General features: G+C 38.9%; 1 protein-coding gene across 1 annotated transcript in view; it reads right to left on the bottom strand.

The window, feature by feature from the left end:
- The window catches only part of WDR64 (WD repeat domain 64), a 156,673-nt gene extending 136,779 nt beyond the window's left edge, over positions 1-19,894 (bottom strand). Inside the window, exons 1-3 of the mRNA XM_030936130.1 lie at positions 19,546-19,894; positions 11,221-11,351; positions 2,181-2,283 (exon numbers count right to left, since the gene is read on the bottom strand). Coding sequence (XP_030791990.1) covers positions 2,181-2,283; positions 11,221-11,351; positions 19,546-19,660 — 349 coding nt within the window. The 5' untranslated portion in view covers positions 19,661-19,894. The remainder of the gene's footprint in view (positions 1-2,180; positions 2,284-11,220; positions 11,352-19,545) is intronic.
- Positions 19,895-20,309: the final 415 nt, after the last annotated feature.

Here is a 20,309-nt window from a genome sequence, read left to right as displayed (position 1 = left end):
AACAGGTGTCATACCCTAGTATTACCACCCTCATCCGTGTATCTCAACAGAGAAGATATTGCCCCCAAATGGGTACAAATTAGTTCTTGGAGGGAACATGAATACATTTTACTCTTTTTGTGCAGAAAGTGCAGATATGCATGCAGTATATAATTGGATTCACTTAATAATTAATACCTGAGGCATTAAAATGGCATGGAGCAAGACAAGGCAGAGGGGAAGGCAATTAGGAGCTAAAAGTCTAAAGAGGCTCCGTAGGGGTCAGTAATTTAAAAAAAAAAAATGGAGAAACACTGCCCTATTGCAAGCCACCATCATTCTCTTTGCTTCCACCCCTTCCACACTACAGACTATTTTAAATGCAGAAGCTAGAATAGAATATAAAGGATAACTCAGGTTACTCCTCTCCTCTATCCACAGCCCCCTTGTAGCTTTCTGCCTCATTCAGAAGTCTTCAGCATGTCTTACAAGTCCCAATACATCTGTCCCCACTCCCATTGTTGCCTCTCCAACCTTAGCTTCCACCAGTCTCCCCACTACCTGAAATACATGGTTTTCTCTCTCACTTTCTACGGGTCTTTTTCACCTTCTCAGCGGGGACTTCCCTGACCACCCTATCGAACTCCATGCTCCCGCTCTCAAACCACCTTCTGCTTCCCACATTCCTGCTTTATTTTCCCCACAACCTGCTTACTTTTTGTCCTATAGCGTGTATTACCATCTGACATACTGTACATTTTACTTGTTTAATGTTTGTTGTTGTCTGCCTCTCCCTACTGGAATGTAAACTCCATGAGGTCAGGGATTTGTGTCTGTTTGTTCACTGCTGTGTCTCTAGCATTTGGAAAGGTATCTGGCCTACATAGTAGACTTTAACAAATATTTGTTGAATGATAAATAAATTATAGAATGCAACTGTCATCTAGAAAAATACTTTCAAAGCTCTAACATAGGCTGCCAGCAACACTTCTCCCCTGCTCTGGGGCCCCTCCTTAGCTCAGTGTGGTGGCAGAAGGGATAGCCCTTTTGTGTCTGTATTTTTGTTTTTGTTTTTGCTTTCTAGTTCCCACGGCCAGAGGCCAGGCTCTGTTGAGGTCTGTGGTTAGGCTAAGGAAAAGTCAAGGATGAAGATGGGTTTGGCTCAGAAAGCATTCCAGGTGCTTTGTTTGTTTGTTTGATTGAGACAGAGTCTCGCCTTGTCACAGAGGCTGGAGTGCAGTGGTGCCATCTCAGTTCACTGCAACCTCCACCTCTGGGGTTCAAGCGATTCTCCTGCCTCAGCCTCCTGAGTAGCTGGGACTACAGGTGCGCACCACCATGGCTGGCTAATTTTTGTATTTTTAGTAGAGATGGGGTTTCACCGTGTTGGCCAGGCTGGTCTTGAACTCCTGACCTCAGGTGATCCACCCACCTTGACCTCCCAAAGTTCCAGGGTTACAGCCATGACCCACCGTGCCCAGCCTCCAGGTGCTTTTTTAAGAGACATCACATTTGACCTTCATTTCAGAATATGGGAGGAAATGCTGAAAGACAGGAGTAGCTTTGAAGGTTTATCTTCCCTCTTCCTGAGCTCCTCCCATCATGGAGGGAAGAAGGAGAAGAAAACCCAAGGTGTTAAGAGTGGAGAGGGATGGGAGGTCCTGGGTCCCAGGCTCAAAGTTGAAAATGAAGAACACATACATTGGAGACTTCCCAGACTGGGGACAATGCCCTTCCGTGTCTGGCCCAAGCTCTCAAGAGATGTCAGATTAAACTTCTTTAAGATAATCACGGGTAGATGAGAGTGAATGGAAGAGTCACGTTTAGTGAAAACTCAAAAACTTAATTTGAAGAATACTTTAAAAGAAACGTGACTTCTTTTCCTGGAGCTTGCATTATTGTGACATCATTGCAGAGAGTTTTCACTGGAAATCCGAGTCTTTTTCAGGAAAATGTGAATTTTCTCCCATCACATTCTCTATTTAGTGTCCTTCAAAGCAATTATAATATTTCGATTTCAATAGTCATAGTTTCTTCTGATACTGCATATGAAACTCTTACCACCCCGGCACCCAGTGATAAAGCATTGAACAAATACATAAAATGAAAAGTGATTCTATGGAAACATATAGTCCCAATATTTATTCTTGAGAAAAATATTAAAACTCATACTAATTTGGAAGAGAAAATTAAAATGTCACCTGAAATTAAAATTCGCCGTTTTCTAGACACAAAGAAAACCAAATTTTCTTCATCCAACTGGGAAGTAATAGGATCTTCTTCAGAGGAGAAGTATCCAAAGATCTGAAATCCCAAACAGCACGTATAAATATGCACCATGCCTCAGAATTAAATGTAAAGTAACAGATTTCATGTTGGCTGAATTTAAAGTCTAATTAGTATTAACAGCCAGCACCTTGCTTTGTGAATGTCAGGGGTTCCCTATACCAGGAGACATTTGATACAGACATTTAATACGGTCCCCCACCTTCTTGACACTAGGCACCAGTTTCATGGAAGACTTTTTCCACAGACCAGGGCAAGGGATGGTTTCAGGATGAAACTCTTCCACCTCGGATCATTAGGCACTAGATTCTCATAAGGAGCATGCAATCTAGATCACTTGCACGCACACTTGACAACAGGGTTCACGCTCTGTGAGAATCCAATGCCACTGCTGATCTGAGAGGAGACGGAGCTCAGGCAGTGATGCTCACTCCCGCACTGATCACCTCCTGCCGTGCAGCACAGTTCCTAACAGGCCACGGACTGTTGGGGTTGAGGACCCCTGGTTTAATATATTCAACAAACCGTACACTGATAATGCATGATTTTTGAACAGTTACTCATTTTTCTTTTCAATAGATCTGACGCTCAGACTGATAGGTCTACTCGGAGCTGGCACTTATTTAGAAATGAAATCAGTCTTCATCATGCAGGGGGTCCTACTAAGAACTGTGACACTGAGTTTGGCCACTCTCAAATGACTATCTTACCCATTTTCCATGAAATTTTCAGGGCTAGATTTTTTTTTTTCTTTATCCCTGTTGGTGGGAATTTAAGAGTTTCTTTATTTAAGTGTTCCAAATCCTACTGTCTAGGCATTGCATGAGAATAAATTGCTTTAAAAATAAAAATAAAAAATAAAACATCGTGAAGAAGAAAAGAGTTCTTATTTGTGAATAAACTGTCAAATTATATAACTGAAAAATGAAGAAAATAAGATAGCTGTTCAATTGTCATATTAGTTAACCAACAGAAGTAAAATTCTTATAATGAGTGAACTTAAAAATAATTATGTAGTTAAATTTTTTAATTAATAAAATGCTTATAAAAGTCATATAATTAGTATATCAGTATTTCTCATAACGTTGAATGCACGAAATGAACTGAGGAGTCCTTTTGAAATTTCAGTGTGCATACTAACCACCCGGGTATCTTGTTAAAATGCAGATTTGGCTTCAGTAGGTCTGGGGTGAGTCTAAGAATCTGCATTTCTAACAAGCTTTTCATGAGAGACCATACTTTGATTTTAAAGGAACTAGTGACTAAATGATTGAATTGGAAATAACTCAAAACCAGCAATATGCCAGTTTGTTTTAATAATATTGATTTAGATGGTGATGATGGCTTAACATTATATAAATATTTTAATATATGTCCTATCATGAGTTGCTTCACAAATGTTACTACTTCTTCATTTACATTCCCCCACATTCAAACCTCCCAACATACAATTGCCCTAATTATTCCCCACAGTTCGATTCCCTTCTGTGGGAAAATCAGGCTCATCGAGACTTGCTTGTATTTTCCCTTGTTCCCACCAGCAAAATTAGCACTCCATAAAAACTTAATTAATTATCTTCTCAGAAATCATTGCTCATTTTTTATGGGCACAGAAACCTCTAGGTTTAATATCAAATTCCCTCTGAACGACTGAGAAAAGAAAAGGAAAATGAATAGATCTATGTTGGAGCGGACAGGAAGGTTTTGGTACTGCAATCTTTGTCATCATTCATTGATGCATTATTCAGTTAACAATTCTGTATCGATCTGTACCTCAGCCCTGTATCATTCGAACCCACGATACCACTTTATGGCAAAGAGTGTGTGCTGCTGAGTCAGGTGGTCCAGGGTCAGGGTTCAGACTATACAAGGAATTGATAGTCATTACTTGAAAAAATACCTTCACCTTCTGAAGTCTTAACTTCCTCATCAGTAGAACAAAAGAACAAACTTCTGAATTTTGTTTTTGTTTTGTTTTATTGAGGTTTAAATGACATAATGGATGACATCATGTCATGTCAAAATGAGCATTTTGCACCGTGCCTGGCATATAGTAATCGTTTTAAAACATTAGCTATTGTTATCATTGGGAAGCCTACACTGAGAAGGCCTCATGGGAGAGAGAAAAATAAATGACACATTATATCCAGACCACAGCCTCTAATGAGAACAGTAGCCTGTCTTTAAGGGTAGTTTTTTTGTTTTTGTTTTTGTTTTCTTAAGACGGAGTCTTGCCCTGTCACCCAGGCTGCAGTGCAGTGGTGTGATCTCGACTCACTGCAACCTCCGCCTCCCGGGTTCAAGCCATTCTCCTGCTCTCGTTTTATAAACACAACTTGGTACAATTTAAATGACTTATGCAAAGTAGACAATTGATAAATGTTGGCAGCAAATTTAACCTCAGAGAATAGTGTGAAGTAATAATTTTCAGAGAATGTGTAATGATAATGGTGATGATGATTCTTTGTTTCTACATTAAAGAATTCCAGTGTTTATCGGAGATGAGAGAACTCCACATCATATATGCTGTCATCTAATTTGAAATTATGTCTCCTACATCAATGATACCCATACTCAAAGAGCGGTTTGCCGTCAGTCATTTAACTTTATTTTAATTGTTGTGGGGATAGTGCCAAGGCATCAAGTGTCTAAGAACAGATGTGAGAAGAAATTCAGGAGCAATGTCCTATGCGAGGAAGTATTCAGTGCTTTAGGAATTGGTCATGGGTCCAAATCTTGGTTTCTACTGTCTACTAGTCACATGACCTCATGCAAGATCCTTAATTTCTCTGTACTTGAGTCTTTCCCATGTGTAAAATAAGGATAATCAGTAATAATCCCCATGTTATGCCGTGTTGTAAGGATTAACTGAAGAAGTGCATGATTAGATTACTTTGTAATGAGAAAGATTAGCAGGTACTTAGATTGCACCAATTGCCAGGAAGGAGCTCAATCAATGTCAACATTTGAGTAACTATAATTCCTAGTTTTTTCAGAGACAGTACAGGAAACAGAATTCAAGTATCTTCCTTGCTAATTTAAAACTGCGCACTAAGCATTTTTGTTACTTACCCAAACAACACATCACCTATGCATTTTATCATGCATGTATTTTATAATCACATCTGCATGTAGGTAGATGGCAGATTGTAGACATATGCTCTTATGAAAATAATAAATTTTGTTACTTTCACTTGTAAATAACACACTATTACAATGCTTACCAAAAAATAACTTCCAAAGGATATGAAAAATATCAAATTACTTGAATTTATTGAGAAAAATTTAGGTATTATGCCAGATAAACTCCTTCAGAAGCAACAGTGAAAATTTTACATTTTGAAAGGAAATGTTTAAAGCAAATAATGTTGTTAAAGAGCAGCAAATACCCCTTTTTCCCGTGATGAGCCATAGCCTCTAAGATCTCAAATTTCTCCTTCGACCTTTTCAGTTTCAGTGTAGTAATTTTGCCTGTGACAAGATTTGAGTATTTTATCACTTATATATATATTATGACTATTAGAATGTTAATTTTATTTTAACTATGCTATTTAAAAGTCTTGCTCCACGCTTTAAGTGATTCATTTTTAACTTCATTTTTATCTGATTATATAAGGAACATATGTTCATTGTAGAACATATGGAGAAAATAAAAAAGCCAATAGAAGAAAATAAAAACCTGCATGCAGCTTTTATTTTTCAACCTATCCTGGAACATTCTTTTAACATTTTTGAAGTTAGCAAATATAATTTTAGATTTATAATAATTCACTTTAAATTCACTTTTGGGAGGGAAACAATTATAGGCATTCCATATGGTGTCGTATGCCTCTTCTTTGGATTAATTTGTAGTGTGCTCCTAAAAAAAATGTGTTTATAAGTTGCCCACTGGAAACCCAGACTAACAGGGCATTGTAAGAAAAGTAGACCGTGTCTGCACCAGACTCTTCCATGAACTAGCTTTATAAACTTAAGGCAGTCATATTTCTTTTGATCTCTTTACATTAAATTTTTTCCATTAGAAATTGAAGGGGCAGGTCTAGGTAATGTTTAGGTGAGTAATAAGATTTCATTATTCTACGAATTTCAAATTCTCCACGTATCTTTGCATCAAAAAATCTTGAAAAAGAAAGTGCAACTTTTTGTGGCATTTCTACCACAAAGAGATTTATACTTGGAATAAGATTGGTATGTCTGTGCCTGAGTTTAAAAGAATAAATCTTGTTTTTATTACCTGATAAGATTAATATTAACTGATTAAGAAAACACTAGGTAATCCATACCGAAATGAAGTTAGTCTCCTTGAATTGAATTTCCATTTTACAGATGATGGCTGTGAAGCCCAGAAAGGTTAGGTCACATGGCTTGAAATAGAAATGCCCCTTAGGAGCATTGACACAAATAGTTTGTGAGAAAAATGACAGGACAATAAAAGAAGAACCTTCCTGCCCTATTTTTTTTAAAAACCTCAAGTGATTCTTTATATACATACAGCGTGCCAGAGGCTGGCCATGAGTTTTTCTATTAAAATTGCATACAATTTATAGGAACCCAAGTGATGTAACAGAATGTCATATGTTTTGTTTTTTTAAAACCTTCTTCTTCTTCTCTCCTTCTCCTTCTCCTTCTTCTTCTTCATAGAGACAGGGTCTTACCATGTTGCTCAGCCTGGTCTCAAACTCCTGGGCTCAAGCAATCCTCCTGTCTTGGCCTCCCAAAGTGCTGGGATTATGGGTATTAGACACCGCACCTGGCCCCAGGATAATGTCACATGAACTTACTACATAAAGAGGGAGAAAAATCTCAGCCCCAAGACCAAAACAGACTTTCTGTGCAGCTTTAGATAAGTCAATTAAGCTTTTTGTGATTTTTCTCATCTTTATCATTTTAATAACATATCCTCCATAATCTACATTGTGCGGCTGTTGTGAAGATTAAATGAGAAACTGAAAAGAAGGTTCTTGAAAAAAACAACACATTTTACAAATGAAGGAAGATTTAAGTTAGAAGGAAGTTCTAACTAGAAAGGGAAAGGGAAGGAGTAGATGTCAGAGAGAATGAGGCTTGATTTCCTCATCTGTAAAACAAAACAAAAAAAAAATCGGATTTACTTTAGAGTAGTATTTCATTCAGAGACCAAATTCTCAGTTACTGTAGAATTCCATGTAAACGGATTTATCACAGAGTGCTTTGTCTCATTTGTTGGCATTTATGAACTATCTTTAGAGCATTGCTTTTCTGAATCTAAGTGTGTAATAAAATGTGAACAGACTTTTCTAATTTCCAAATGTGCATAATTTTTTTATATTGACATGAAACATTTGTTAGACACACATTTTCACATTTTAAATGATCCAAAATGATTGTATTAGAAATTCATGCACATAAACCATTGAGTGTGTGAGAAATGTTCATAAGAAAATAGAGAACAGTGAGAAAATGTGATTCTCAGAATCACATCTATTCCAAGTTTAATGACATTGCATTCAAGTTACCGATCTATGGGGGAATATCCATAGGGTTTACAAAGTGTGATAAGAGATTAGATCCTGGAACAAAAGCACAAAACAATGCATTCATGTTGTACACTTACACGATTTAGGGAAAAAATGGTCATTTCTGTGTGGCTGCAAAGTAGCTGACTGTTTCACTCTTCATTTGATTTCTCAAAATCTTTGGGTGGCTAAGAGTTCTTGTTAAATACATATATGTCTTCTACTTTATTGACTCAGTATATTAAAAAAAAAAAAAATAGCCATGATTCCATTTGCAGTGTTGCTTGTAGGCCCAGGGCAAGGGGCCTATGCCTTTAGAGTGGCACTGTCCAGTTGAACTTCCTGTAATGATGGACATATTCTGTAATCTGTCCTGTATAATACAATAGCCAGTAGCCACATGTGAATACTGAGCACTTGAAATGTAACTAGTGCAAATGTGAAGCTGAATTTCTAACTTAATTTACATGTAAGTAGCACATGTGGCTAGCGGCCACTTTGTTGGACAGCACAGCTTTACACGGCCCCACTCTAGTCTTTTCTGTGGAAGCTAATGGGCCCTTGTCTACCAGGGGTCTGTAATAATGCGTTTAAACCATGCTCTAGATTCCTCGAACCCCAGAATTCTCTCCCCAAAGGGGCCAAGTCTACTTTCAGGCCTGTGAAGCCTCTTCTCCACCATATGAGAAAGGGTTGCACACCATTGGTATGTACACCGCTAGCTCTGAGGAGTGGCCAAGGGATAGTATTTGTGGAGGTGAAGGTATGGAAGAGCTTAGACATGTGGGCTGCGGTGCCCATGTGTGAGCACATGGCCCCTCATGATAGAAGATGGAGCCAGTAATGGCAAAAGAAGGGATGGGGGGTCAGGCCCAGCTTTCCCTCTGTCTTCATGTTTCAGTGTGAAATGGCAAGGAGTGTGAGATTAAATTTTAAGTCAATTCAGGAACAGTTGGTATCTTTACAAACTGAGCCTCTCAATTATTATTCTGCTGTCTTTTTTCAATAGAGTCATCCCATGATACTTTCTCCTATTTGTTGCTTTTGTGAATGGAATATTTTTATTTTCTAGTTAGTTTTGATGAGAGAGAAGGGTGGTTATTGCTGGTGTTTGTGGAAATTATTGATTCTGCCATGTGTATCTTTTTCGAACTCTTTTGAACCCTCTCAGTTCTAATAGTTTGCCATATAATTCTCTTGGACATTCTTGGTAGAATATCCACAAATAATGAGAATTTTGTATTTTTAAATAATTGATTACATATCAGTTCCATTTCTTGCCCTTTTCCCCTCTCTTTGCATGGCTTACAACCTCCAATAAAGTGTTGAAGATTAGTGTTGAAGAATAGGCATCCTTTTCTTGTTCTCGACTTTAATGGGGTTGTGTCTAGTATTTCAGCAGGAAATATGATCCTTGCTTAAATATGTTTCTGGTAAGTCTCTATGGTGGACCTATTCTAAAATGACCTCCTCTTCCCTCCCACATGCACAAGTCACACTTTTGTATCATCTCTATCCCTTAAATATGGTGGAAACTGTGACTTACTTCTAACTAAGAGAATATGACAAATATGATGAGCTGTTTCTCCCACGATTATGTTACATTATATAAAATTTCCTCTTATCAGACTATGGAGGGAAAAGTTCTCCCGCTGGCCTTGAAGATGCAAAGTTGTGAACTGCCAGTATAGAGGGCCACATGGTGGGGGCTGCAGGCAGCTTCTAGGACAAGAGGAAAGCCTGCAGCCTCCAGTCAACAAGAAGCTGAGGTCCTCAGACTTACAACAGCAAGGCACTGAATTCTGCCAACAACCTGAATGAGCTTGGAAGTGGATCTTTCCCTAGCGGAGCTTCCAAACGAGAACCCAGCCTTGCCAACAGCTGGATTGCAGCCTTATGATACCCCAAGCAGAGGACCCAGTGAAGCTGTCCCAGACTCCTGATCCATGCAAACTATGATACGTATTTCTTCCCATTGCTAAATTTATGATAATTCAGTACAGTAGCAATAGAATACTAATATAGTATATATTAGTATAGACTAATATAGTCTATAGTCCTTTCTCAAATTAATGGAATTTTCTATTATTTCTTTTCTGCTAAGATTATTTTTCTTTTTAAAGCAAGGATGGCTATTGAGTTCTTATTAGACACCTTTTTTACTTTTAATTTTACTTTACTTTCAGGTTAGAAGTCTGCAAACATTTTTCGAAAAGGGCTAGGTAGTAAGTATTTTAGGCCTGCAGGCCATTCAGCCTCTGTCAAAACTACGTAAGTCTTCTATTGTAGCACAGAAGCAACCGTGGCCAATTTGCAAATGAGTGAGCACTGCTGTGTTCTAGTAAACTTTATTTACAACAAAGGTGGCTGTCTATCCAGATTTGGCCCATAGGCCTTAGTTTGCTGACCTTAGATTGAGATTAGCATATTATTTTTTTCTCTCCTGACTTGTTAAATGAAGGATGTTTCTGGCTTTTCTAATATTGAACCACCCTTACTTTGCTGGAGTAAATTGTACTTAGAAATGATTTTTAATGCACTGCCGGATTCAAGTTGTTAACATTTTATTTAGGAGTTTAGAATTTATAAGTAATATTGGCTTATAGTTCCCTGACATTTTGTCTAAGTTCAATTCAGTGTTATTTTAATGTCATAAAATGAGCTGGATAGCTGCTTGGTAGAAACCTTTTTTTTTTTTTTTTTTGCAATTTTTTCCTAAAATTAATTAATTTGGTTTTTATTTGGGTGATGTGGGGGATTTGGTGATCTTTTATTTTAGGCTTCTAATTTATTGTATCAGAATTTATTAATATTTCTTTTTAGCCTAATGTGGTCAATTTTGAGATGGCTCCATATATATTTGAGAGAGATGTATTTTTCCTGCGTCTTGGATTTAAATTCTCCTTCCACATATCCATCGGCTTATAAAATGTGGTGTTCAGATCCCTTAGATTCTTGCTTTTTCTTTTGTCTACTATTTCCTTTTTTTTTTTTAAGGAACCAGATAATCTATAAAAATTATTTAATTTCTCGGTATGGATATATGTAATTTTTTTAACAATAAATACCATGGTGATCAGAAAACAACTCAGGGAATATAACAGGTAGTGAATTGTAGCCTCTTCTCTTAATAACTCGGATACACTGAAAATTTGTGTACATTGAACCCATTGAAAAGAAATATCTCCTATAAAGTGAAATGAAGACCATTAAAATCCTGGTTGTTGTTAGAGGCATGTATAGCTCTTCCAACTGGCAGCTTGGTCTGAAAGGATTTAAGAGTTGTTTATTAATAATACAGCTAAATCGTTACCTACTCTACCCACTTTCATTTATTGAAACATGGCACATGCACATTGTGGTTCAACCCCTATGGGAGTAACACTTTGTTTTAATTATTTATTCCAAAGTTAGAAAAATAACACCTAAATTTCATATTATGAACATGAAATGAATCTACCTCACACCAGTCTGCAGATGTGTCCGTGTTGTTGCACAGTTTCCTGTAAAAGCGTTTCACATCTTGATCCTTCACATCTGGACCAAAGAGCTTCTGTACTGATGCATAAAACTTGTCATAATCAATTGCATCTGCATTGAAAAAAGTACAGTACATTTTCATCAAATTCCAAGGACTACCTTTTGTATGTCAGCTACAATTTTTATTTCCTAACCTTCTATTTTCTTATCTCAATCTATAAAAACCAGATTTATTTGCATTTTAAAGACCTTGTCTTTGCACAATACTAAGCAAAAAGAACAAAGTTGGAGGCATCACACTACCTGACTTCAAACTATATTACAAGGCTGGAGTAACTCAAAGCATAGTACTGGTGCAAGAACACACACAAAGACCAATGGAACAGAATAGAGAACCCAAAAATAAGACCACACACCTACAATCATCTGATTTTCTACAAACCTGATGAAAACAAGCAATGGGGAAAGGATTCCCTATTTAACAAATGATGCTGGGAGGACTGGATAGCCATATGTAGAAAATTGAAACTGGACCCCTTCCTTATACCATTTACAAAAATCAACTCAAGATGGATTAAAGGCTTAAATGTAAAACCCAAAACTATAAAAACTCTAGAAGAAAATCCAGGCAATATCATTCGGGACAGAAGCATAGGCAAGTATTTCATGATGAAGATACCAAAAGCAATTGCAACAAAAGCAAAAATAGACAAATTGGATCTAATTAAACTTAAGAGCTTCTGCACAGCAAAAGAAACTATGATCAGAGTGAACAGACAACCTACAGAATGGGAGAAAATTTTTGCAATCTATCCATCTGACAAAGGTCTACTATCCAGAATCTACAAGAAACTTAAGCAAATTTACAAGAAAAAAATGAACAACCCCATTAAAAAGTGGGCAAAGGACATGAACAAACACTTCTCAAATAAGACATTCATGTGGCCAACAAACATATGAAAAAAAGCTCATCATCACTGGTCATTACACAAATGCAAATCAAAATCACAATGAGATAACATCTCCTATCAGTCAGAATGGCTACTATTGAAAAGTCAAAATACAACAGATGTTGGTGAGGTTGGGGAGAAAAAGGAAGGCTTTTACACTGTTGATGGGAGTGTAAATTAGTTCAACCATTGTGGAAGACAGTGTGGCAATTCCTCAAAGACTCAGAGGCAGAAATACCATTTGACCCAGCAATCCCATTACTGACTATATACCCAAAGGAACATAAATCATTCTATTATAAAGATACATGCATGCATATGCACATTGCAGCACTGTTCCCAATAGCAACAATATGGAATCAATACAAATGCCCGTTAATGATAGACTGGATAAAGAAAATGTGGTATATACATACCATGGAATACTATGCAGACATGAAAAGGAAGGCGATCATGTCCTTTGCAGGGACATGGATGGAGCTGGAGGCCATTATCTTTAGCAAACTAACGAAGGAACAGAAAACCAAATACCACATGTTCTCACTTATATGCAAGAGCTGAATGATGAGAACACAAGGACACATGGTGGCTAACAGCACCCATTAGGGCGTGTCATAGGGTTGTGGGGGTGTGGAGGGAGAGCAAGAGGAAGAACAGCTAATGGATGTTGGGCTTGATACCTGGGTGATGGGATGATCTGTGCAGCAAACTACCATGGCACACGTTTACCTATGTAACAAAGCTGCACATCCTGCACACATACCCCTGAACTTAAAAGAAAAAAAAAAAAGATCTTGTCTTTGCAAACATAACCAGGCCTTTGGCTAAAGTATTACTAAATAAAAAGAAATATTTTACTATTGCGTTTGATACATTCTCCATGATTTCTGTTTAAGATATTTTAGGAGTTTTGTTCAGGAATGCAAAAATTCAAGAATGAGTTGCTTTTTTCCTGTTGTAAAAAGTTTCACCATTGGAGTCTTTGCTAGAATTCATCTTGAGTGGAAGGTGGAAGTGAGCAAATAGCAATTCTTTTATTTTATTTTATTTTTTGAGACAAGGTCTTGCTCTGTCACTAAGGCTGGAGTGCAGTGGTGCCGTCATGACTCACTGCAGCTTTTACCTCCCGGGATCAAGTGATCCTCCCAGCTGAACCCCCCAAGTAGCTGGGACTACAGGCATGCACCACCATGCCCAGCTAATATTTTATTTTTTGTAGAGACAGGGTCTCACTATGTTGCCCAGGCTGGTCTCAGACTCCCAACTTCAAGCGATCCTCCCACTTCAGCCTCCCAAAGTTCTGGGATTACAGGTGTGAAGCCACTGTGCCTGGCAAGCAATCCTTAACTGGTTCTTGAACTCTATGTAAACACACACACACACACACACAAACCCCATTGCTTGAATCTTGATTTTGTCAAATTTGGTGATTCCCTGGGGTAAGACTATTGAATCTAAGGACAAGAAGGAATTAGATGTGAGGCTTTCTCAAACTGAATAGAGAAGATCAGATGGTTTTATTTAGTTAAAAATATAACTAGTATCTCTTATGTGTAAGAACTGAGCCAGACATTGGGCTTAGAACAGAAAATTAGATAAGCAAGATCCCTGCCCTCAGGAAGCTTATATTATAGTGGGAAATCAGAAAAGTAACAAGTGAACAAACTATTTACAGATTGTGACAGGCAAGGCTAATTAATAAAGATAGACATTACATGAGTGGTTACCAGTGTATAAGGTGAAAAGCAGTATTGCTGCAAGAGGGCATGAGGGAACTTTCTGGGATGCTAGAAATGTTCCCTGTCTTGATCTGGATGGTGGCTAAAGGTGTGTTTACAAAGGTTCAAATTTACAGAGCTACCTCCTTAAGAAGAGTACATTTTATGGGCTTTATTGTATGTATGTCAAGCTCAGTAACAAAGTTAAAATAAACAAGTTGTCATAGAATAAACACACAAAAGGAAAGCAGTATGGAACTGTGATAGAATTGTATGGTGGTGGCAGGTAGGGGTAGACCTCAGGGAAGGCCTCTCTAAGGAGGTGGGTAAAAGAGTTAAGCTGAGACCTGATGAGCAAAAAAAAAAAAAAAAAAAAAAAAAAGTCAGCCATGTAGAAAGCTAGACAAAAGCCTTTAGGCATAGGCTGATCAACACGAAGGCCTATTGCTGCACAGGCTTGGCATGTTCCAAGAAGGTCAGTAGGTATGAAGTACCTACAGTGAGGACTGCAGAAAGTGCTGAGGTGAGACTGGGGTCAAGGAGCGCAGCGCTAGAGTCAGAAGCTGGTATTTTCTTTTAAGCATGATGGTAAGATGTCACTGGGGTGTTTTATGGGGTGAAATGATACAATATGCCTTTAAAAAATTCTAAAGCACACTGGCTGCTGCAAGGAGGCCAGATGGAAAGACATAAAACTAGTAGAGGGTAATTGCATTAGTGTAGGCTTCAGAAATTGGAGGTTTGGGCCAGGGTAACACTGAGGGTGAATGCACATCTGGGCTGCCATGGAAAGTCTCATTTATGCCTCTTTTTAAAATTATTAATAACACTCCCTTTCAATCTTGAAAGTGTCCCCAGTTGGATGGTAAGTGGCACCCGAGGATACAGGCACCCTAGAGATAGTAGTGGAGATGGTAAGATATGGTTGGAAGTAGTGGAATAGTAAAGATCGCTAATGGTTTGGAAGTTTTGGGGGCAGAAGTGGTAAGTGAAGGAAAGGCAGGAATCTAGAGCAGTGGTTCTTATCCAGGGGAGACTTTGCACCTCACCTCCATCCCCAAACACACACACACACACACACACACACAACATTTGGCAAAGACTGGAGACATTTTTGACTGTCACAACTAGGATTAGGTGTGCTACTGGCATCTAGTGAGTAGAGGCCAAGGATGCTGCTTAACATCCTACAGTGCACAAGACAGCCCCCACCCTACCCCTGCAACTCCACACATGCACACATACACAAATAATTATTTAGCCAAAACATCAATAGTGCCAAGGTTAAGATACCTGGTTCTAGAATGACACTCAGGTTTCCAGTTTCAAAACTCAGCAAATGTTGGTCTATTTACCAAAAGCAGGGCAATAGGAAAAAGATTATTGGGGAAAATAAAGCACTCTATTTTGGTAATTTTGAGTCAGAAATTCTTATGAGGCATCTAAACAGTTACTTAGCTGCTTTATATTTATTTACACCAACTTGTACAATATACGAGTTTCATTGTAAATATCACTGGATGAGGACAATGAGACTTTTTTGTCCTGGGATAAAATTAATTCCACCAGGTCATTCATAAGATCTAAGGGCATTACTCTTGAACACATTCCTTCAATCTACTTGACATCATTTCTGAGGTGGACTCTGTTCCATTAAAAACACTCTCTCTAATTCTTAGTTCCTTGCCTGTAATAGTGAGAGGTCGACTTTATTTTCCAGTATTTTTTAATAAATATGAATTTGTGGCAGACAGTATTAACAGCCTGACAAAAGTTAAGATTACATTTCTCCCTTCTCCGCACTCTTTCTTAGGCCACTCTGTGGTAGAAGGTAACTTGTCTAGCAGTATGTAGTTTTCATCAAATCTTAACAACTATAGAGAAAGGGAATTTTCAATGTGGCTTTGTGATTGCAAGTTTCTTAATAAGAGCAAAGTCAACTTATGCATTTAGAACACATTGAAGGAGTACCTTCTGGACACCAGACCCTGTGCCAGCCTGAGGTTCACAAACCTTCAAAACAACCACAGGCCAATGGTGGAGGAGAAGGGGCAGGAATGAATGAACACATTAATATCAATTTCAGCAGGTTAAATGCAGCAGGTGAGTTCCCTGAGATGGCAATAAAGTGCATTAACAGTGCCGAGGATGGCTTTGCTTAGGGAAAGTTTGGAAGTTTTTACAAAGAGGTGACATTTGACTTGGGTCTTGAAAGATGAGCAAGAGTTTACAGGCACCAAAAAAAAAAAAAAAAAAAAAAAAAAAAAAAAAAAAAAAAAAAAAAAAAAAAAAAAAAAAAAAAACACTCCATATTGGGGAATGGCATGCACAAAATCAGAGTCATTAAGAGCATGTTTGGGCTGGGCGCGGTGGCTCACGCCTGTAATCCCAGCACTTTGGGAGGCCGAGGCGGGTGGATCACCTGAAGTCGGGAGTTGAAGACCAGCCTGACCAACATGGAGAAACCCCGTCTCTACTAAAAATACAAAAAATTAGCCAGGTGTGGTGGCGCATGCCTGTAATCCCAGCTACTTGGGAGGCTGAGCCAGGAGAATCGCTTGAACCCAGGAGGCGGAGGTTGCTGTGAGCTGAGATCGCGCCATTGCACTCCAGCTTGGGCAAAAAGACCGAAGCTGCGTCTCGAAGAAAAAAAAAAAAAAAGAGCATGTTTGGAAATGGCAAAAAGTTTGTTTTAGGGCAGAAGGTGCATGAAAGGAAATGCCAGGAGTTGCGACTAAAAAGCTAGGCTGAGGCAAGCTGTGAATGGCCTTGCATGCTATGTTAGTATATATGGATTTTCGAGGTGGAGTAATAAACCAGGAATATGGCAGATCGATAATTTTTAAAATGGAAAACTCTTGGCAGAAGTATAGAGAAATGATTAACTCGGCAAAAAGACTATTTTTGGGGGGGTGAAGGGGGACAGAGTCTCACTCTGTAGCCCAAGCTAGAGTGCAGTGGTGTGATGTTGGCTCACTGCAACCTCTGCCTCCCGGGTCCTGGTTCAAGCAATTCTCCTGGCTCAGCCTCCCGAGTAACTGGGACTACAGGCACGCGTCACCATGCCCAGCTAATTTTTGTATTTTTAGTAGAAACAGGGTTTCACTATGTTGGCAAGGCTGGTCTTGAACTCCTGACTTCGTGATCCACCCGCCTTCGCCTCCCAAAGTGCTGACATTACAGGCATGAACCACAACGTCCGGCCAAGAAGACTATTACAGTAATAAGCTATTGTAATAAGCCAAGAGATAGATACCATGACATAGTGAAAGGTTGCAGAGGTTGAGTATCCATTATCCAAAATACTTGGAACTGGAAGTATTTCAGATTATGGATTTTTTTCAGACTTTGGGATATTTATATACTGTACTGTACATAGTGAGATGTCTTGGAAATAGGACACAACTTTAAACACAAAATTTATTTACATTTAATATACACCTTATACATAGAGCCTGGAGGTAATGTTACACAATAGTTTTAATAATTCTGTGCATGAAACAAAGTTTGTGTGCATTGAATCATCAGAAAGCAAATATTAATATGCCCCTATCTCATGTCAGCTCTCAAGAAGTTTTGAATTTTGGAGCGTTTTAGATTTTGGATTTTTGGATTAGGGATGCTCAGCTTGTACCAAGATATCTGGCTTAGGAAACTAGTTAAATGGTAGCTATGCCCTAAGACTGAGAGAGAACACAGTAGGCAAAGCTCAAGGAGAAAAAGAAGCAAAGAAAGAATTGAGACGGGAAAAATAAGAATGATATGATGACAGACGCAGGACAAGGAAGTTTCTTGAAGCAGAGGCAGCTAACACTGTTAATCTAGTACAATGGCCAAGTCGGCTGGAAAATGAAAACAATTGATTGAATTTGGCGACTATATTAGGTTATCAGATAGCTTGGTTAGAGCATTTTCAGCAAAGTGACCAGAGAAGCCAGACCTGAGTAGATTGAAAGTTAAGTGGGGATATTGTCAGGAAATTCAGTGCAGAAGGAAAGGAGAGGCATACAGAGGTAGCTTAAAGAAAAGAGAAAGTCAAGGTCATGATGCTTGAGTATATTTTTAGATTGAGAGGACAAATCCAGTCGAAAAGGAGATTTTGAAGCTGCTGCAGCAAACTGATAGCCTTGAAGGGGAGGAGAAATAGAAAGGACAGCTGCTGCTTTCAGTGATTCAGAAGTGGAAAAAGGGGGTTTGAGAGAATTCTTGTCTTTTGGCCTTGCTTTCTTTTATGACATAGAAAACTTGGCTGAGAGAAGCAGACATCCCACAGAGAATTCAGAAAAAGTGTCAAGGACTTGAAAAACCAATTAAAGAGAGGTAAAACAAACTGACTAGGAAAAAATGAAAGTTTTGTTGAGTAGTTTAGAAAGCCCAGTCAAGTTCCCAATCACCAAAAAAGCATATCCAAAAGGTCCAAGTCTTAGCTTTAACACTTAGAAGTTGGGTGACTTTGGCTGGGCGCGGTGGCTCATACGTGTAATCCCAGCACTTTGGGAGGCCATGGCGGGTGGATCACTTGAGGTCAGGAGTTCAAGACCAGCCTGGCCAACTTGGTGAAACCCCGTCTCTACTAAAAATACAAAAAATTAGCCGGGCGTGGTGGGCGCCTGTAATCCCAGCTACTTGGGAGGCTGAGGCAGGAGAATCGCTTGAACCTGGGAGGCGGAGGTTGCAATGAGCTGAGATCACACCATTTCACTTCAGCCTGGACAACAAGAACGAAACTCCATCTCAAAATAAAAAAAGAAAAGAAAAGAAGTTGGATAACTTGTACAAATGATTTATCTTCAGCTCCCATTTTTTTTCCACAAATAAAATGAACAATTACATTGATTAACATGACTATAAATTATTAAATACTATTCAATTAATACCAGTTTGGGTTTGAACACCCAAAGTCAAGATTTTCACTTACATATTACCTATGCAACCTGGCATACTCTGAGGCTGGCTATACTATCCCTTTAGCAATTATATGGGCTCTGCTCCTTTCATTGCAACAGCAGGGTTTGTTCTGTTAGTCTTCCACTGTGCCATTTAGCTTTATTTTTCACAGCTGTCCTCAATATGCCAAAGCTGTACACTACACCACTCCCCTTGAATCTTGTCTATGCACTGGTATCTCTGCTGCAAATCCTCCTGTGAGACCACTGTCCACCATATTCTCCGTAGCTTGCATCCTAAAGATCATTCCTGCCTAGAGATATGGAGAGTGGCCAAGACAATGGAATCATGGTGAGGCAGGAAGCTGCACTTCTTATGAAAGTCTTTATGGTCTCATAGTATCTTTGGGCTAAGAAAGAGCAGTGCTATACACTACTGAGGATCCCAGGTCAACCAGTGAGCCATCAAATGGCAATGTCTACAGAACATCACTGGACGTCACTTAATCCAATCCCATAGTTTTACAATCGAAGCAACTTAGGTTCAGAGAAGAAAAAACAAAAACAAAACAAAAGCTTTCTCACGTCCACTTTGTTATTTAGGGACACAGAAAGAACAAGAACCCAGGTCTTCATCCCCTCAGCACCCATTCTTTCACATTAAGCTCTGATGCTTCTCTCTGATGGCTTAAAACATTTTCCAGTCTAACCAACAGACCCAATTGGACTATCGTGTAATCACTGATCTTACCTTCTTTATGGATAAATAAGCCTGCTCTTTCATTTCTTTTCTGGGCTGCTGTTTGTTCAACCAATCTTTCAAACCCGTTCAAAGCCTTTTTGAAATTGCTAATTTGAAGTGCCATGTTGAGATGCTTTTCCTTGCCGATATCCACAGGGACATAGGGGATCTTTTACTTCTGTACAGAAAGAATGCTGCAAGTTTACCAATTTGGAAAACTTCCCAGTTGTTACAATGCCTCCCTGCTGTCTCAGTTTTTGCCCTAGGTCTAATTCCTTTGATCTTAAAATCCCATACTGCGGGTAGGAGTAAGACTTGCCACTAGGATGCTGGCAGGTAGGAAAGCTGATTTAGGTCTGATACATTTCATATAGACAAACATTTCAGTAAAAATCCTGACCTCACAATGTTATCAGTGTCCTTCATAGGGTCCTCATTGCATCATAATATCTCTGTAACATCCTACTTCCTTCATAAGGAGGAGATGGAGATTTTTTTCCCCACAGACCGTGTGTGTGTGTGCACGTGCACATGTGTGTGTTGTGTATACTGCTTGAGAGGGAAAAGGAATGAGTAGAGACCAAGTAAGAAAACTGGGTAATATTTTCTCCCTCTTGTGTCTCTTCTCACCTCAAACCTTTTTTGCCTTCTTCACAATGCCATGGAAAGTAAAGTTTGGCCTGGCACGGTGGCTCACGCTTGTAATCCCAGCACTTTGGGAGGCCAAGGCGGGTGGACTACCTGAGGTCAGGAGTTCAAGACCAGCCTGGCCA

Source organism: Rhinopithecus roxellana, chromosome 8 (assembly GCF_007565055.1).
Source record: "Rhinopithecus roxellana isolate Shanxi Qingling chromosome 8, ASM756505v1, whole genome shotgun sequence".
Lineage (NCBI taxonomy): Eukaryota > Metazoa > Chordata > Mammalia > Primates > Cercopithecidae > Rhinopithecus > Rhinopithecus roxellana.
The sequence above is the reverse complement of the archived record's forward strand: the minus strand, read 5'-3'. Positions and strand labels throughout refer to the sequence as shown.